Raw genomic sequence first — 18,677 nt, 5'->3', positions numbered from 1 at the left:
AATATAATATTTATAAATAATCATTAAAGGTTATATAACTTCTAGCTGTTGAGCTATATTCAGTCACAGAATTATAAGAATGTAATGAATACTTTTTGGTTTCACATTTTTATAAATAAAAGTAAAAATAGAATATTATTATGGGAACATGTACATGGGAATTGTTAATCTGCCTTTAAATACGGAAGATAATGGATGATTGCAAAGAGAACTATAAAAATAAATATTGTAAACCATATTAAATATGGTTAATTATTTGATGTTCCTGTTTATCTGAAGCTGGGTCTACAATATATAGGTGTCCACTTACCATCAAGTGCTCATGTTTACCATCAACATTACATTGCCCAGTAATAAGTCAATTAAAACCTTTTCTGTATTTGATGACACACTTTACAAAAATCAAATGTGATCCTGTACTATTCGAATTTTTAAGCGTTTTTATATTTTTTAATGATTGATAAATAATACAAAAGAGTTCGTTTGTTATTGTTTATTTGTATATACAACCGATGTACCTAATATTTGTGGTTTTTACTATAATTCGATGCATCACCGGCAGATGTTGTGACAGGAATCGTGTATTTTCCCAGAGAAGCGAGTCCATTTGCCTGAAATAAACAATTATATCGATAACATTTCTTTGAATTCATGTGAATGTTTTTGTTTAGTCTTTATTCTTCGCAAAACAATGAAACGGAGAGCCACAAAACAAAAAGAAGAAGTATTAAACATTTAAATTTTGGTATAATTGTTACAATTGATTCATTATTCTTGTTTATTTACTGTTTATATTATATAACATATGAATAGTGTAATCCGATTTTTTCCAGTGATTATAGGATAATAGCTCCACATAAAAAATCGTTTACGTTATCATTTTAAAGTGCCCCAGACGCAGAAATGCAGGGAAATATAGAAAATTCTTGGTTGCAATTTACTAAACTGTTTAGATTTATCAAAAAAAATATACATAGAAAAGTTATTGGTTAGTAAAGAGCGGTGCCACGACTGTATAAGAAAAAAACGCAAACAAATTTAAAGTAAATTATTTTCCATAAACTTTCAACTCTAACTGAACCAATGTTTACTATTTGTTATTAAAAATTAAATTTAAAAGAGGAGACCCACTAGTATACTGATTATTACTACAGAGTCCCCCGGCATAAACCGTTTCCTTATAATTCTGGTTAGTCAAATATAACTATATACTCTTCTTAAGAGAAATAGGCTTCTTTTATTTGTACAACTCCTACCGAGCCCAAAAGGAGAACGTAGGCCCGGGTGACAACTTCTTATCAAAAAAAATGTCCATCCTCCTGCCCTTTTCCCAATTTTATTTGGGGTCGGCGCAGCATGTCTTGTCCTTCCATACTTCTCTGTCAGACGTCATCTCACAAGTAACATTCTTTCTAACCATATCGTCTTTCACACAGTCCATCCATCGTTTTCTTGGTCGTCCTCTACCTCTATATCCATCCACATTCATACTCAAGGCCTTCCTCACAATATGTACCTCATTCCTCCGCATTACATACCATGATAGCCGCCTTCCATATAACCTCTCGGCTATCGGTGTCACTTTCAAACTTCCTCTTATGTACTCATTCCTTACTCTATCCATTCGCGTAACACCACACATTCCTCTCAGCATTCTCATCTCCACAACATGCAATTGTCTTTCAGTCGTCCCTTTTGTAGCCCAACCCTCAGATCCATATAGGACAGCAGGTCTGATCATGGTTTTATAGATCTTCCCCTTAAGTTTAAGGGGAATACGGGGGTCACAAATTGTTCCCGTAACCTGCCGCCATTTCATCCATCCTGTGTTAATCCTGTGATATATATATAGACAATTTCACTTTCTTTTACTTTGACCTATTTTGGTCTGCTAGTTTCGTGACTCCCAGCTCCAATTTCAAAGGCATTCTAATATGCTAATAGGCGATTTAATATTCCTTCCAAAAATGCAGCAACGTTTTAAATTGATTTTTTCGCTTCCCTTTCATTGAAACAAACATTCATGAATATTCACATTTCGATTTTTAAATTGATCGACGAAAATTCGTATAAATAAATATAAATATTGGACAATATCACATACATTACTCTGATCCCAATGTAAGCAGCTAAAGCACTTGTGTTATGGAAAATCAGAAGTAACGACGGTACCACAAACACCCAACCCAAGACCACATAGAAAACTAATAAACTTTTTCTACGTCGGCTCAGTCGGGAATCGAACTTGGAGTGACGTACCCATGACAACCGATATAAATGCTACTCGATCACGGAGGTCATCAAAAGTTTGGACTCAAATGGTATCATAGGTAACCAAAATCAAATAAATAACAGTTCCTATATTTTCAATAGAATACAAAAATAATTCACATAATCTACCAAATTCGTAATTTCCATTGTTTATAAATAATTACTGTTTGTTTGTTTGTCTGTTGAGCTCATCATACTATTGTCAATAGCACATGGCGCTGTTAATTTTATTTGTTTGACTAATTTCACGTAATATCGATAATGGAATACGTTATCAATGCAACAGTTGATTCTGATCGAGAATTTCGTTTGTCCGATAGATTTTGAAATAATCGCATAATTTTCACTTTAATGTACACCTGTAAATTTCCCACAGCTGGGCTATGGCCTCCTCTCCCTTTGAGGAGATGGTTCGAAACATATTCCACCACGCTGTTCCAATGTGGATTGGTGGAATACACATGTGGCAGAATACACATGCAGGTTTCATCACGATGCTTTTCCTTTACCGCCGAACATTGTGGATAAATCTACCAGGAGAACATAAAGTCTTTGGGAGTATACGTGTATTTAAGTTACCTTAGCTCTCTTTAATAGCTCTTGTTGTGCCTTTTTAACATTCGCGTCCTTTCCAGCCCAAGTCTTCCACACAGATGCTTGGAGAGCCCTCCCGTAACTAAAGGTGAGGGTCCAGGGTTTCTTCATATCCACTTGATTAATTGCATTCAGATTTAACGTAGCCTCTTCTTCGGATTGACCACCAGATAGGAATGCTATACCTAAATAATTAAAGGGTAAGGGTATTTTATTAATTTACTTGCTGACCGTCTCGGCGTCGCACGGTTAGAAAAATAATTACCATACAAAAGGGATGTAAGGGGGCGCAAACTACACCTTAGTGCCCCAAGCCAACCTCACCTGCCCGTGGTGCATCCTGCCGACCAGCAAACGAGGCTCTGGCGACCGACTGATGGCGGTATAACCATCAACATAATAGGCGTAGCTAAATACCACAGGCCGGTGACGGGCAGCAGCGTCACCGGTGCGAGAAGCTACGCCCTGCGATCGCCAACCCGCCTGCCCAGCGTGGCAGAGCCCAGAGCTGGCTGATTCTTCTATGCGTATCGGCCTACGGATGAACTTGGATAAAACCAAGGTCATGTTCAATGAACATGTTCTACCGAAACCGACTACGATACACGGTACCGTTCTCGAAGTTGTTCAAAAATATGTCTACCTCGGGCAGACTCTGCGATTAGGTAGAAACAACCTTGAGGACGAGGTGAATAGAAGAATTCAGCTGGGTTGGGCAGCGTTTGGGAAGTTACGTCGAATCCTAACATCGTCGATCCCACAGTGCCTTAAGACGAAAGTCTTCAATCAGTGCGTCCTACCCGTCATGACATACGGAGCCGAAACGTGGACACTCACGAAAAGGCTGGTCCACCAACTTAAAGTCGCTCAGCGTGCTATGGAAAGGGCTATGCTCGGCGTCTCTTTGAGGGATCGCATCAGAAATGAGGTTATCCGTCAAAGAACCAAAGTCATCGACATAGCCCACCGGATTAGTAAGCTGAAGTGGCAGTGGGCTGGTCATATTTGTCGTAGAACCGACAACCGTTGGGGAAAACGTGTTCTAGAGTGGAGACCGCGTCTCGGCAAACGTAGTGTAGGACGTCCTCAGGCACGGTGGAGTGACGATATACGCAAGGCGGCAGGCAGGAGCTGGATGCGAGTAGCCGGAGAAAGACCACAGTGGCGTGCACTGGGAGAGGCCTATGTCCAACAGTGGACAAAAATAGGCTGTTGATGATGATGATGATGATACAAAATTTTAAATCTAGAATGGTTTGGACCGGAACCTTCGCGGCTGCATGCAGAATAATCTAATAACTAAATTATTCCAATCGTATGCAATGATTATGAGTCAGTGTAATTACTGACAACCTTTAGCTGCGTTGTACAGCTGTTAGGGACTATATACTTTTATAACATTACGTTTATTGTACTTTGATGGCATTTTCAATGGATTTATGTGTACCTGGTACAGCAGCCGGAACTGTCCTCAACAATGCAGTGACTGTAGCTGATGCAATTTCTCCTAAGCTGCTTCGTTTTGAGCATTGTTGACCAGGAGTTACCTGAAAAAATATTAATTTGATTTATTGGGTAGCTTTATGAGCCAGTGTAACTACTGGCAGATAGGACATAATATATTTTTTTTCAAGATTCGTGACACAACAATAATATTATGAAAAACTATTAATGTCTATAGTTAGTGGTTTCCATCAAGTGGCTCATTTACCGTCAACTTGCTTCCCTATATGATATAAAAATCATAATATATTTTATTTAAATAATACAAACAATGACTGATATAATATAATGGCTTCACAATGATTATACGATATCGAATCTAGTCAATTGTAAAACTTTTGCAGGAGAAAGAACGATTGTAACCCAAGAGCCAGAGATTGAATTTACGACTTTTATATAGCTGTTTTATTGAGCTATTGGGTATAAAGCTATTAACGATTGTGTTTTAGTACAGCCTACGACGTTTCGATTTCTTATCTAGAATTTATATTTATAAATATTGTTCGATACCAGATTTAATAGATAATAAAAAAGCGTGGAGTTAATACCTGTTAACTTCCCAGCAGGATATATTATTTTAAATAGTTGTATTTAACTAACATAACTTGGTATTTCTTAAATGTTGAAAAAGAGTAACTACTGAGTTTTTTGCCGGTTCTTCTCGGTAGAATGTACTTTCCGAACCGGTGGTAGCTTCACTTAATTGTAAAATGACGATTCAAAAGTGCTCGTAAAAGTCTACTTGAATAGAGTTTATTTTGAATTACCTTTAAACAGTTTAACTAGTAACTTATAACTTTAAAGTATATATTGTTAAGTAATTTATTCGTGTGTTTGTCGACTTAAGGTATTGTTAACATATAATATAAACAATATTTACCATATTAGGTTTCAGCAGAGTTCCTTCCAAGAACACGTGATGATCATTTAACGCCTTATATACAGCAGCTAAAACGACCTCCGTCACCTTTTGGGCTCTTTCAATGTCATGGTCCCCTGGTAAAATGTCAAGACATCAATTTATTTTTAATTTTTTTTTTTCATTTTAAATGCATTTTAATTCTTTAATTAATTTTACAATCGCTATAGAAAATATTGTTGTAATTGTGTATTTACTGTACAGCAACAGTAACAGCCTGTAAATTTCCCACTGCTGGGCTAAGGCCTCCTCTCTCACTGAGGAGAAGGTTTGGAACATATTCCACCACGCTTTTCCAATGCGGATTGGTGGAATGCACATGTGACAGAATTGCGATTAAATTAGACACATGCAATTTTCCTCGCGGTGTTTTCCTTCACCGCCGAGCATGAGATGAATTATAAACGCAATTAAGCACATATTATATATATAGTGGTGCTTGCCTGGGCTTGAACCCACAATCATCGGTTAAGATGCACGTGTTCTAACCGCTGGGCCATCTCAGCTCAGCATCAGTATTTTCTGTGATATTTTATAATTAAAAAATTAAGTTATTTTTTAATTAACTACATTTTTGGATAAAAAAGCAGCCCATGAAACCGTCCGACCTTTATTATTTTTTAAGCATTATCAATGTCATGATCTCCTGGTATGTTGAGGCTCAATTTAATGAGTACATGTTTTTAATTAAGTAAATATAAATTTTAATTGAAAAAATATATGTTATTAATTCATCTTATATAAACGCTACGATACAACGCTAAGACTTAATCGTATTTCATTGCGATAGTCATTTTCCTAATTGTATTTGAATAGGACCCATTCCGTGGCCTGATAGGAGTCCGTACTATACACCGGTAGATTTATATGTCTTAGAACTAATGAAATCCCTAGTTTACGGCATCACGCCAGTATCATCCGCAGAAGATCGCAAAATAAGGATAAAAAACGCATCATATATGATATAGAATAATTTGACTACGAAAATAATTTGTAAAATAATCCTATAGCGTAATACCGATAAATATTGTATAATAGACATTGAGAAATATCTGGTTTTTAAAATTACCTCTTACTATTTCACTTAACTGCCTTTATTTGCGTTTATTTGACTACACAGTACCAACAGCAGCATCTTCAGAAATAATTATTATAAAATTTTCAAGGCCACCATGATATCTCGTCAATTTAATGTTAAAATTTGTTTAAATGGCTTTTGTTTTCGTTTTAATTTTTTACCATTTCGAAATATATTTCGTAATTAGGATCAAACGAAGCTGACACGTTTAATTTATCTAAAATATCGCGGTTCTTAAAACATAAAAGAGAAAAGTTAAGGCAATTCAAATATTTTTAATGTAAATGAAAGTCATTTTTCAATATTTAATTTAAATATACACTCACGGCCATAATAACCCGCACGCCGAAAAAATATTAATGTATCGCAATATTTAAATTTTACAAAAATTAACTGCCCATTTGACATTGTTTATGTAACAAGGTAGCTCATAGTAAGCTGCTTTACTATGTCACTATCGAGTCACCGTAGCCTGCGAAAGCGATCCCCTGACGCCCAGGAAGATACGGAGAGACTAACTTTGAGAGTTCTTAGACGCAAACGACCCCCCCCCCCCCCTGTTCATGGGGGTAAATGGAGTCCTCGTTACTGTATAAACATTTGACTTAACTTTCATCATATGTCTAAATATATGTGAAATAGGCTAAACCTATATTGATGATGGTGATTGGTTGGTCTTGCTCTTATTATTAGTCAAAAGCTTTATACAGTTCCACCTTTCCCCATCGTTGCTAGTAGTATATGTCGGCACAACAATATATGATAGCCGTAATACATACCATATTTAAATAACACGGAACTAATAGGTATATTATATACAGGTATATATACGTAAATTTGTATATGCATATGTAGGTGTGTGTTCAAGGTCGTGTTTAGGGAACTACGACGCTATAATTCTGAAAAAATTGTGATTAAAGAGTTGAAAACCATTTGAAGTACACTCTTGTTATTTGACAGGAAAAGTCAAAACTGTATCGAATTTATAAATTATTAGCAATTACGGTTTGGTTTTTTTATATTGAAATTTTGATGGATATATTTTTAATATAGTATTTTAGTGGAGCATGACATTCCGAAATCTACAAATATACGAGATATATAATATACGAGAACAAATAAAAAAAAATTGTTGTAGTAATAACCATGTTAATTGAAAATTCTTATACACTAAATCAATTTCAGTTGTATTAAAAAAATCAATATAAGGTGGGTGGTTATTCGTGCCACTTAGTGTACGTTAATACTTGACATTCAGTAGGCAATATTATAGCAATTTCGGCAGCTTTTATTAAAGCTGAGCGTATCAAAGTATTATTAAGTAATTAAAAACGTCCGTAATTTTTTACGGCTAAAAATATTCCCTTATCCTTTTCAATCTCAGAATTCCGTTCGATTTAATTCGCAAACTTTCTTAATAAGCTATTATCATTTACAAGCTGAACTCGCGGTTTTGCCCGTGGATTTCAGATTATGACTAAAATACATTAACAACTTGATTATAACCTTGAGATGACCTAGTGGTTAAAACGCCTGCATCTTAACCGATGATTGCGGGCTCAAACCCAGCACCACTGAATATTCATGTTCTTAATTTGTATTTATAATTCATCTCGTGCTCGGCGGTGAAGGAAAACATCGTGAGCAAACCTTCATGTGTCAAAATCATAGAAATTCAGCCACATGTGTATTCCACCAACCCACATTGGAACAACGTGTTGGAATATGTTCCAAAGCTTCTCTTCAAAAGAGAGAGGAGGCCTTAGCCCAACAGTGGGAAACTTACAGGCTGTTGTTGCTTAACACCCCTATGCTAAAGTAAAATGTAGCATATATGTATATTTGGTCTGATACTTTAGTTTCACGATTGATATGAGATATGATTAATAATTCGTACAGTACCAATTTCTATGGGCAGTGGTGACCACTTACCATCAGCCAGGCTATTTGCCAGTTCTACCCCTATAAAAATAAACTTAAATAAAACTTCAAATATTCTTTTGCCTCAAGTTTAAATATAGAAGGACTTACAATTTAAGATTTTAAAATTCTTACCATCAAGAAGCACGTCTGGTTCCACGATTGGCACGAGGCCTTGGCTCTGGCACACCGAGGCATATCTCGCTAAGACATTCGCTGTGTCCTGAATGGCCAGCACTGAAGGTGTCCCCTCCCCAATCTTTAATGGGCACCGCCATTTTGCAAACTTACAACCGCGTTTCTCGTATTCAGAACAGCGTTTGGCCAGATCATCTAAGCCTGGAATACAATTATATCATATTTTATATATTACAATTAGTTGGCCGAGGTTTCGCTCGATTTTAGGGATTGGTTGTCACGTGCTAGGCACAAAAAGTAGCCTATATCCTTGTCCTTGTTTCATAAAAAAAAAAACATCAAAATCAGTTCATTGGTTTGGTAGCGACAGGCAAACAGGGTTACTTTCACAATTGTAACATTAAGTATAGATTTTTAATTTCGTTCAATGTCACTCAATCAAATATAATTTTATTACAGTAGGGATTAATTACCTATCTTCCAGCGAATTTTAATATAAATAATTCAAATACGTAAATATTCCATAAAGTATTTAACCTAAGGATAAGGAGGACTTCAGAACTTTTTCATTTCATGATCCCCTGGTACACGCACTTTCATTATCATATATAATAAAGAGTTTTAAAACGCTATAAAATTATAAATAATAAACGTATATTTTATATCATAGAGGTTTTAATGAAATGTCTGGAAACTCATATGAGAAAATAATTATATCCATACTAATATTATAAATGGGTAAGACTCTGTCTGTCTGTTTTGCTTTCACTCCAAAACTATTGGAACGATTCAAACGAAATTTGATGTACAAATAGTCTAGTGCCCGAGAAAGGGCCTAGGCTACTTTTTTGGAAATAAAGACGTAAGACCTCTTAGCATACCAACCATCAACGTAATATTTCAAATATATTCTACGCGATCAAAGGCAAAGGTAACATCTAGTTCAGATATAAGATTACCTTGGGTCGTAAATTCATCTCCAGACATAAACAGCGGTACAACATCCTTATCGACTTTAATACCCGGTATTATATTTTTCCTTTTTAGCACATCCATAAAAGGCGTGCCATCATCGGTCTTCTGGTATACCGTCTCATCAAACAAGATCACGGCTGATATATTCTCGGAGAGGATCTGAAATTAGTTAACATTATCATTACATAGTATAAAACAAAGACGTTTCACGCTGACTATCCCTATATGTCCTTAGAACTTTAAAATTACGCAACGGATTTTGATGCGATTTTTTAAACAGTACAGATGTTCACAATATAGTACAGAATGACTGAAAAATTGAGAACGTTGTAAGATCGCTAGTAATATATAGGTTACTACCTCATTAATTTAGTAGCTAGGTGTAAGTTCGCAGTTCCGAGATCCAGAGTTCACACTCCAGGTTCGATCAACTTTTTTTTGGGTTTATCTGTAATATATTCTCAATGGCAGCCTTGTGCCCTAAACTCTATCGTGTCAGATTTGCAATACCATCGGACTATGAAAGTAACGTTTAAAAAATAAAGAATATTATACGTACTTAGATATTTTACCAGAAAAGCTTTAATGAAATATTTTGAGACTGGTATGAGAATATAAATTAATTAATAAATTTTACCACATGGTTTTTTTATGTATCAGCTTTTATTTTATAATAATATTATGCTAACGTCACACCTGATTCAGAACACAACATGTAAGACTTTTGACAGGAGGTATCTTATATAACACCTCTACAATTTAATTACATATTTTTTTGCACAGTAATAAATACTTATATAACCACATAATGTGTGTTTATATGTATAAATGCATATGCATATGCATTTCGACGGACACACTTATTTAAGATAATTGAGAAAACTTCTCTATAACTTTTACACGGATACATTGAGTGAATCCTTAAGGACACAGAATCTTATCAAAGGATGCCTATGTAAATTTTATTTATACATCCTATTTATTTTCACAGCCAAATTTGTATTAGTTTCAAAAATTCCTACTGACTTAATAACTCAATCCAAATAAAATGAATCATATTATTGAAGAAAAGTAAATAATTTATTTGTAATGCAAATATCATTGTTTATAAACATTTTAATTCAAAATATAGTGGTACTCAGAAACATAACATACTTATAATAACAAATGAATAATTACCACTTATTATTCACATTAATTAACTAATGACAAACAAATTTGATGAAACATCGAAAACTATTAAATAATTCGAAAGCGGTGCTGTATATTAATACAATTTTTGTTTTGTTGGCTATTCGTGAAATTACAACCTGGGCTCAAAATATTCACTTATCACTACATAGTATAAAATAAAGTCGCTTTCTCTGTCCCTATATCCCTATGTATGCTTAAATCTTTAAAAATACGCAACGGATCCAAGAAGAATATATTTGTATATAATATATGGACAATACAGCACAGGAACACTGATAATTTTAGAAGTTTCTAATGTCATGTCGTAAATAAACAAGTTTTGTATTACATTTAGTATCAGCTTTGCACCCGAGTGAAGCCGGGACGGGTCGCTAGTAGCATAAAAAAATAAATTAAAACTATCGCTTCTCATATTGAGATCTAGCATCGTAGAATATAATATAAATATTTTTTTTAAAGATCTCGTTGTAAAATAAAGAAAACGCGGAGTATCTTTTGGCGTTTCTTCTCAGGGTAAATTAAAACTACAGATATTTCCGAGGCGAGCACCTCTGTGTTATCATATCCTAAAATTGTGCCTGTAATTCATCTCGTGCTCACTGAGGAAAAACATCGTGATGAAGAAAAACATTGCATATGACTCATTTCAACTAAATTCTGCCTCATTAGTAGAACCCGTATTGAAGCAGCTTGGTGAAATATGCTCCAAACCTTTTCCTGAACGGGAGAGGAGGCCCAGCAGTGGGAAATTTAAAGGTTGTTAATGTATGTTAATGTAACTGGAATCATTTTGTATTTATAGTAACAACATATGATTTACTAAAATAATCGTTCCCTCCTTATAATTAATCCGCTCTGTCGAACAACTTTAGTTGTTCCTACATCAATATAATTACAAACTCGTGTTACTCGCGCCGTATTCTCTTACTCACGGGAGAAACTATTTAAGGAGATCCGCTTTCCTAAATAACACGATTATTTCACGTTGAATATCCTTAAGAACATGATTGGTACATCTATACAAAAACAACAACAACAACAACAACAACAGCCTGTAAATTTCCACTGCTGGGCTAAAGGCTTCCTCTCCCTTTTAGGAGAAGGTTTGGAACATATTCCACCACGCTGTTCCAATGCAGGTTGGTGGAATACACGTGTGGCAGAATTTCTATGAAATTTGTCACATGCAGGTTTCCTCACGATGTTTTCCTTCACCGCTGAGCACGAGATAAATTATAAAGACAAATTAAGCACATGCAACAGCGGTGCTTGCTTAGGTTTGAACTCGCAATCATCGGTTAAGATGCACGCGTTCTAACCACTGGGCCATGTCGACTCGAGGTACATCTATATTAATATTATAAATGTGAAAGTAACTCTGTCAGCCGCTCTTTCACGATCAAACCGATCGAATTTGATTTGAAATTTGGTATGAAGTAAACTTGAACTCCAATTAAGGACATAGGCTACTTTTTTCCCTAACACGTGACAACCAACACACTGAAACGCGACCAAAGCCCCGGGCTTATACAAGTAAATAATAAAAAGTGATAACTTAAACTAATCTTATATTTATTCATTAACGGTGTAAGCATAAATTTTGTCTTAGTGTTATTGGACGATAGTTGCAGATAGAAAAACAGTTAACGTCTCAATTTGAAGAGTTGTTGCTGTAGTAGATCGGTAGAGCCACTAGTAGAACTATTTCATATTGAAATTTGAAGCCAGACAGACTGGCGCCGTAACGCGTTACGTAACGATGCGGTTTACCCTTTAGACGTGTATGTGAGTGATAACTTCTTATGGTAATAAGAAGTTATCACTTCAAAAGAAGCCTATCACTCTCTCTTAACATTTTTTATGGTCGATGATGATCTTGTCGGACTAACTTTTTTTTTTATGGTATAGGTTGGTGGACGAGCAGATGGGCCACCTGATGGTAAGTGGTCACCATCACCCATAGACAATGACGCTGTAAGAAATATTAACTATTCCTTACATCGTCAATGTGCCATCAACCTTGGGAACTAAGTTGTTATGTCCCTTGTGCCTGTAGTTACACTGGCTCACTCACCCTTCAAACCGGAACACAACAATTCTGAGTACTGTAATTTGGCAGTAGAATAACTAATGAATGGGTGGTACCTACCCAGACGGGCTTGCACAAAGCCCTACCACCAAGAGACTACCTTTTCAACCGACTTCCAAAAGGAGGAGGTTATCAATTCGTCTGAATTTTTTTTTTTTTTTTTTTTTTTTATGTTTGTTACCTCATAACTTTTCACTGGGTGGACCGATTTTGATAATTTTTTTTTTTGTTTGAAAGGTAGTGCTTCCCGTGGGGTCCCATTTTTTTTATTTTTTTTTCCGATGATGGTATCCATGTGAAAACGACATAAGTCTTAAATTTGCATTATGTATATGCGCGACAAATAGGTGAATAACTGAAAATCACGTTAACCAATTTAGATAATTCTTTTTTTACTATAAAATATATACTACAAGGGTAATTTGGTGAAAGTTTGGTAAGGTTCTGAGCACAGGATCCATGACAAAGTAACGGAACGGAAGGGAACGGAACAATTCTGAGGAGCACTTTAGCGATACTCGGTCGAATCTTTTATTTATAGGTTATTTGGATATTTGAGTCACCTTCCGTAAGGTGGTTATGTTTATGTAATTATCATAGTCGAATATTATAATCAACTAGCTACCCACCCCGGCTTCGCACGGGTGCAATACTGATACTAAATATACTACAGAATTTGTTTATATACGACATCACATCGCAAACTTCTAAAATTATCAGTGTTTCTTTACTATATTGTTCATGTATTATATACACAAACCTTCCCCTTGAATCACACTATCTTTTAAAAAAAACCGCATCAAAATCCTTTGCGTAGATTTAAAGATATAGGGACAGAGAAAGCGACTTTGTTTTATACTATGTAGTGATGGAACTCCTATACGGCTCGCAGTTAGGGTGCGATATGGGGCAGAATTTCTTACTATCTTTAATCAAATTTTGTGTATGTGATGTGATGTCATATGATGTACGAAATATAGTTGGTCTTTTTCAAAGTTTTTTTGCTGAGTTCGATTACAGCTCTTTCGAGGGATCCTTGTAGTTTACGCCGCGTGACGTATTAAATCCGCATTTTCGAAAGTCTATTTTTGCTTTATTCGCAAGTTTCCCTTGAAATTATCCTCGAAGTAGTTTCTGACTCATATAAACGGAACGCTTAATCTATCCATATTAAAAAAAATTAGTTAGTCAACATCAGCTTCACTTAAAATCAAAAAATAAATAAAATTTTAACAAAAAGAAAAACCGACTTCAAACAAAACACTATTTTAAAACAAATGAATATGCACGAAAAAGTAATAAAAATAATTGCGTATTCAACATATTTTTTAGAGTCTTCCTAAGTTAAATGAAATGAAAAATATTAGACTACTTAAAAGTCGATTAACGATTATATCATGTAGTTATAATTATTGTTATATTTGGAGTCGGTGTCAGCCAATAAAACCCTACAGTATATCTATCAAAAAACAATACGAGAATACTTTAACAAATATGTTTTTTACAAATTACCTTTTACACAATAATATACTGGATCAATCAAGGGGCTCGTATCGCTTCTTTCTTTTGATTGTTGGGGCAAGGGCACCATGGCTGACACCGGCTCCAAATATACCAATAACTATAACTACATGATATAATCGTTAATCGACTTTTAAGTAGTCTAATATTTTTCATTTCATTTAACTTAGGAAGACTCTAAAAAATATGTTGAATACGCAATTATTTTTATTACTTTTTCGTGCATATTCATTTGTTTTAAAATAGTGTTTTGTTTGAAGTCGGTTTTTCTTTTTGTTAAAATTTTATTTATTTAAGACTCAAAATACTAACCAACTGTTGGGGTAATATTGTTATAGTTTAGTTAGTTACAGTTCTCAAGTGTGTGCGTATTCATATAATTACAACATAAGAGTAGGTAGGTAGAGCTTTACTTAGCATTGTTGCGTTCCAAATTAAACGTTGACTGTGTCACTTCAAGCACAAGCAGTGCCGTAAATAGCTTTTTCTGCGCCCTGGGCGAGCTTCTATAACCGCGCCCTATTTAAGCACACCCTTTGCCTATTTTACTGTCACACTCACTAAAAATTAAACGCAGGTTCACTACTGCAAATGCGTTGCCCATTAACGATAAACACAAATACACTCGTGCGCTGCCAAAAAAATGAGCGCGATGTATGTTTTTAATGATACTAATGTAAAATGCATGTAATTACGTTTGTATTGGAATCGAGTACTAGGGTATCAGCGGAATCTTAACAAGAGCAAAACGAAAAAACAATAGTCCTGCCCAGTCTGTCTATTCTTGCGCCCCCGAGAGTCTACGCCCTGTGCCTGGGTACCGGTGGCAACGCCCTATTTACGCCACTGAGCACAAGGAGTATATGTACATATAGTAAGGCTCACTAAAGATATAAGGGTTGTTTAATATTTCTAACATGGTAAGTCGACATCTCATATACATTACCAATGTCCATCTTATCATCAAATAGCCCATTTGCCAGTCCGCCTACCTATATTAGCCTATCTTTAATACAAACAAAGGTACACAGATATCTGGCCTGCTTCTTTGATAATACGTTCCATTGTATAATTTTAGTTTTTTATTGATTTGCCTAGTCCATGTTAAATACGTTTAATTCGAAATTATAGTATTAACTTTTTAAACATATATTTAAATAAAATACAATTACATTAATAAAGAGCTGAGATGGTCCAGTGCTTAGAACGCGTGCATCTTAACCGATAATTGCGAGTTTAAACCCAGGCAAGCACCATTATATAAATGTGCTTAATTGTGTTTAAAATTCATCTCGTGCTCGAAGGTGAAGGAAAACATCGTGAGGAAACCTGCATGTGTCTAATTTCGATTTTCGAATCGAAATTCTGCCACATGTGCATTCCACCAATCCGCATTGGAACAGCTTGGTGGAATATGTTCCGAGCCCTCTCCTTACTGGAAGAGGAGGCCTTATCTCAGCAGTGGGAAATTTACAGGCTGTTACTTTACATTAATATATAATTCCTAAACTCATTATCTGACAAAATACATTCCACAACGACACATCCTCTCTATAAAGTACACAAACCTAATTAAGATATATAATTTTGTATTAATTAATAAACACAAATTATGACCCTATATGGTCATATCGGAAAACCGCACGATTCGAAATAATGCGTGGCAAACATAATACAGTGTATTGCGTGTGTTATTTTGTACACAAATTAAACAATGGACAATCGTCGAGGATGTAAGTTATCAAATTAAGCCACCATAAGTGTACGAATGTTCGTACGTCAGCAATAACTATCGCACGTCATATGTCGTAGGGTAAAGGATAAATTGTATTGTTAAGAACATTAATTTAATTAACGCATATTATTATTAATTTAACCGATGATTTCGGGTTCAAACCCAGGCAAGCACCACTATATATATTTGCTTAATTTATGTTTATAATTCATCTCGTACTCGGCAGTGAAGGAAAACATCGTGAGGAAACCTGCACGTGTCTAAATTCATCGAAATTCTGCCACATGTGCATTCCACTAACCCGCATTGGAACAGCGTGGTGGAATACGTTTCAAAACCCTCTCCTTAATAGGAGAGGAGGCCTTAGCCCAGCAGTGGGTAATTTACAGGTTGTTACTTTACTTTACGCATATTAAGGCTTTGTGCTAGGCGATTTGGGTTAGTACTCATCAGATATTCTACCGCGGAACAGTATTATTTACCTACCTTGTCACCATTAATGAAACATAATATGTCAATAAAATATTATAATATATTTAGTGCGTAATTTTATTATATGGTAACACAGCTGTAAATCTTGGGGTTAGAGTTGCGATAAAAACAATATGTATCTTCGATTTATTTTTGCAAAATCCCTCTCCGTAATTTTATGTAGTAATTATTTTCTATATAGTTTCTTAAGGTAGACTAAAGTTCAAACATTTTATTCCTTTACCAGGCGCTTTAACTATAATTAAAAAAAAAATCGCTTAGTATTTCCGAATCGGTAGTATTTTTTTTAACCACCAACAAGTGTAACACATATTGAATAAAGATTTTTGACGTTTGATTTTATTGTATATTAATAAAACAAAAAGCCGTTGACAACTCTTTCAAAAAACACCTACATTGCATAAATATTTACATGAAAATATTAAAATTCATAACGGCGACTACAAAACAACGTATTGAATTTTCACGTCTGGTAATATTTCATTTTATAAATAACTTCTGTCAACTAACGTTGAACTTAATTTAAAAGTTTTGAACGTAAAATTGACGTGTTTACTTTTGTTATTTGTATTCTGTATATGCGAGTTTGTGCATACACATGCCACAAGATTTTATCGGACATGTGCAGGTTTTCTCACGATGTTTTCCATCACAGCTAATGATTAGATGAATTATAAACAATGTTTTGTTCAGGATTCACATGTTCTAAGCCTTCTCGGTATTTAAATGACCACAACAACTCTCAAAACTTTTGTAAGCTTGCATCTCAATTAAAGTGCCAAGAATGCAAATTAGTCTGTTTAAAAAAAAAACATATTATGAATCAAAGGTGATCTTTTTCTAACTTTTTTTCTAACCCACTGTTTGTTTTTCAGTTAAGTAAAATAATTTTTGATAAAGTAATTGTTTCAATATATTTACCATATTAAAACAAAACACAAGTAAACACAACAAAAGAAAACTACTACATACACAACAAAAGAGCACAACATTAGTACATATATAAATATACCGAAATGTTTTCGTGTTCTATTTTTAAATGTGCACTATAATACGTTCTATACAACAACATCCTTACTTTATATGTTTTATAAAAGGTAAATGTAATAGAATACCCATATTAATGCGTCTCTTACACGGAAAGGCCGACCTTCCTTAAACCCTTAATATATCTTCGATGTTACGATTTATCTCCCATTTCCACGTTAGGGATTACGGGGTTTATTTAATTTAATCTTTCGCACATTTATTTTCAATTTAATCAAGATAAGTGGAGATCATCGTTGAATTAACAATAGCATATTAATTTTGACTTAAAACAATTGTCTGATTTTAAATTATTATAAATCTCTTATATTTTTGTTATTTAATAAATAAATGTTAATAAATGTAAAAACACTAATACAATATTCATTGGTCACAACTTTTTTTTTGGCCTTTCTTTGTGCCAATAGGGCACAGATTATTTCGCCAATGTCACTTGGTCACAAGTTATTATGCCACTAATTGAGTTTAATAGAATAGAGCTGGCTTTATACTTACATTATCTGTAGTAAAGAGAAGTTGTCGATATTTTCTTCTGTTATTCTCTGTGTTATCCAATCCAACGGATGACAGTAATTTGCCAATGCCCTCTATACGACGTAATTATCAACAGATTAAAAAATCTTCATTTAAATTAAAATTAATAATTAAAAGAGTATTTATATTACCATTGGATTCATCTACCGCCAAAATTCCCTTTCCAGGTGCCACAATAGCGTTGGCAGTCTTACTTAATCTCTGCTGGAGTTCGAAATCCGGATACGAAAAAAAAGTTGACATATTGATAACAGATCTGTAACTGAATTAAATATCTAATTAAAAACATACAAGTAGTTTTTATATCCACATTTTGTTATTGCACTAAATTTAATCAAAATGCAAATAATTTTAGCATTTTAAACAATAAATCACCTGCTTTGATGGTAGACGAGACACAAGTACCTAATCAACAGTTAAATAATATTATACCTACATTAAATGTTTGAAGTAAGAAGATAAGGGTCAATAAATTATAGTATGTTAAAGATTAACTTGTTTTGTTGATTGTAAGGTTATCATTCCCTCCTTACGATAAAACTAAGAGATGAAAAATATTTTAAATTTACCTACGTAATAGTTATATTAATCATATAGTACTATACAAAATATCATAAAAGATAAATTTTAAACAAAATCTACTTTACTAATTATAGGTACCTGTTAA

The 18,677-nt window shown here is 34.4% G+C and overlaps 1 protein-coding gene across 2 annotated transcripts; it reads right to left on the bottom strand.

Moving 5' to 3' along the window:
* Positions 1-478: 478 nt before the first annotated feature.
* On the bottom strand, positions 479-18,493 carry LOC124533155 (fructose-bisphosphate aldolase-like). Of its 2 annotated transcripts, none has more exons than XM_047108320.1 (9): positions 18,386-18,493; positions 18,142-18,272; positions 17,972-18,063; positions 9,383-9,557; positions 8,421-8,624; positions 5,249-5,364; positions 4,313-4,412; positions 2,851-3,050; positions 479-611 (listed from the first exon to the last, which is right to left on the bottom strand). In XM_047108320.1, exons 2-9 carry the CDS (start codon positions 18,251-18,253, stop codon positions 519-521), a joined length of 1,092 nt encoding a protein of 363 aa, XP_046964276.1. In that variant the 5' UTR covers positions 18,254-18,272; positions 18,386-18,493; the 3' UTR covers positions 479-518. The 2 variants fall into 2 exon arrangements, with proteins under 2 accessions (XP_046964276.1, XP_046964277.1); XM_047108321.1 differs by having other exon boundaries at positions 18,142-18,266; positions 18,386-18,481.
* Positions 18,494-18,677: the final 184 nt, after the last annotated feature.

The sequence above is a fragment of the Vanessa cardui genome, chromosome 10 (assembly GCF_905220365.1).
Source record: "Vanessa cardui chromosome 10, ilVanCard2.1, whole genome shotgun sequence".
In the NCBI taxonomy this organism is placed as follows: domain Eukaryota; kingdom Metazoa; phylum Arthropoda; class Insecta; order Lepidoptera; family Nymphalidae; genus Vanessa; species Vanessa cardui.
This window is presented reverse-complemented; position numbering and strand designations above follow the sequence as displayed.

Coding starts and splice junctions, on each gene's coding strand:
- LOC124533155 (XM_047108320.1), bottom strand. CDS start 18,253: ATGTCAACTTTTTTTTCGTATCCGGATTTCGAACTCCAGCAGAGATTA. Junction 8,625..9,382: donor AGATGAATTTACGACCCAAG/GTAATCTTATAT, acceptor ATTGTATTCCAG/GCTTAGATGATCTGGCCAAA. Junction 5,365..8,420: donor ACCAGACGTGCTTCTTGATG/GTAAGAATTTTA, acceptor ACATTTTACCAG/GGGACCATGACATTGAAAGA.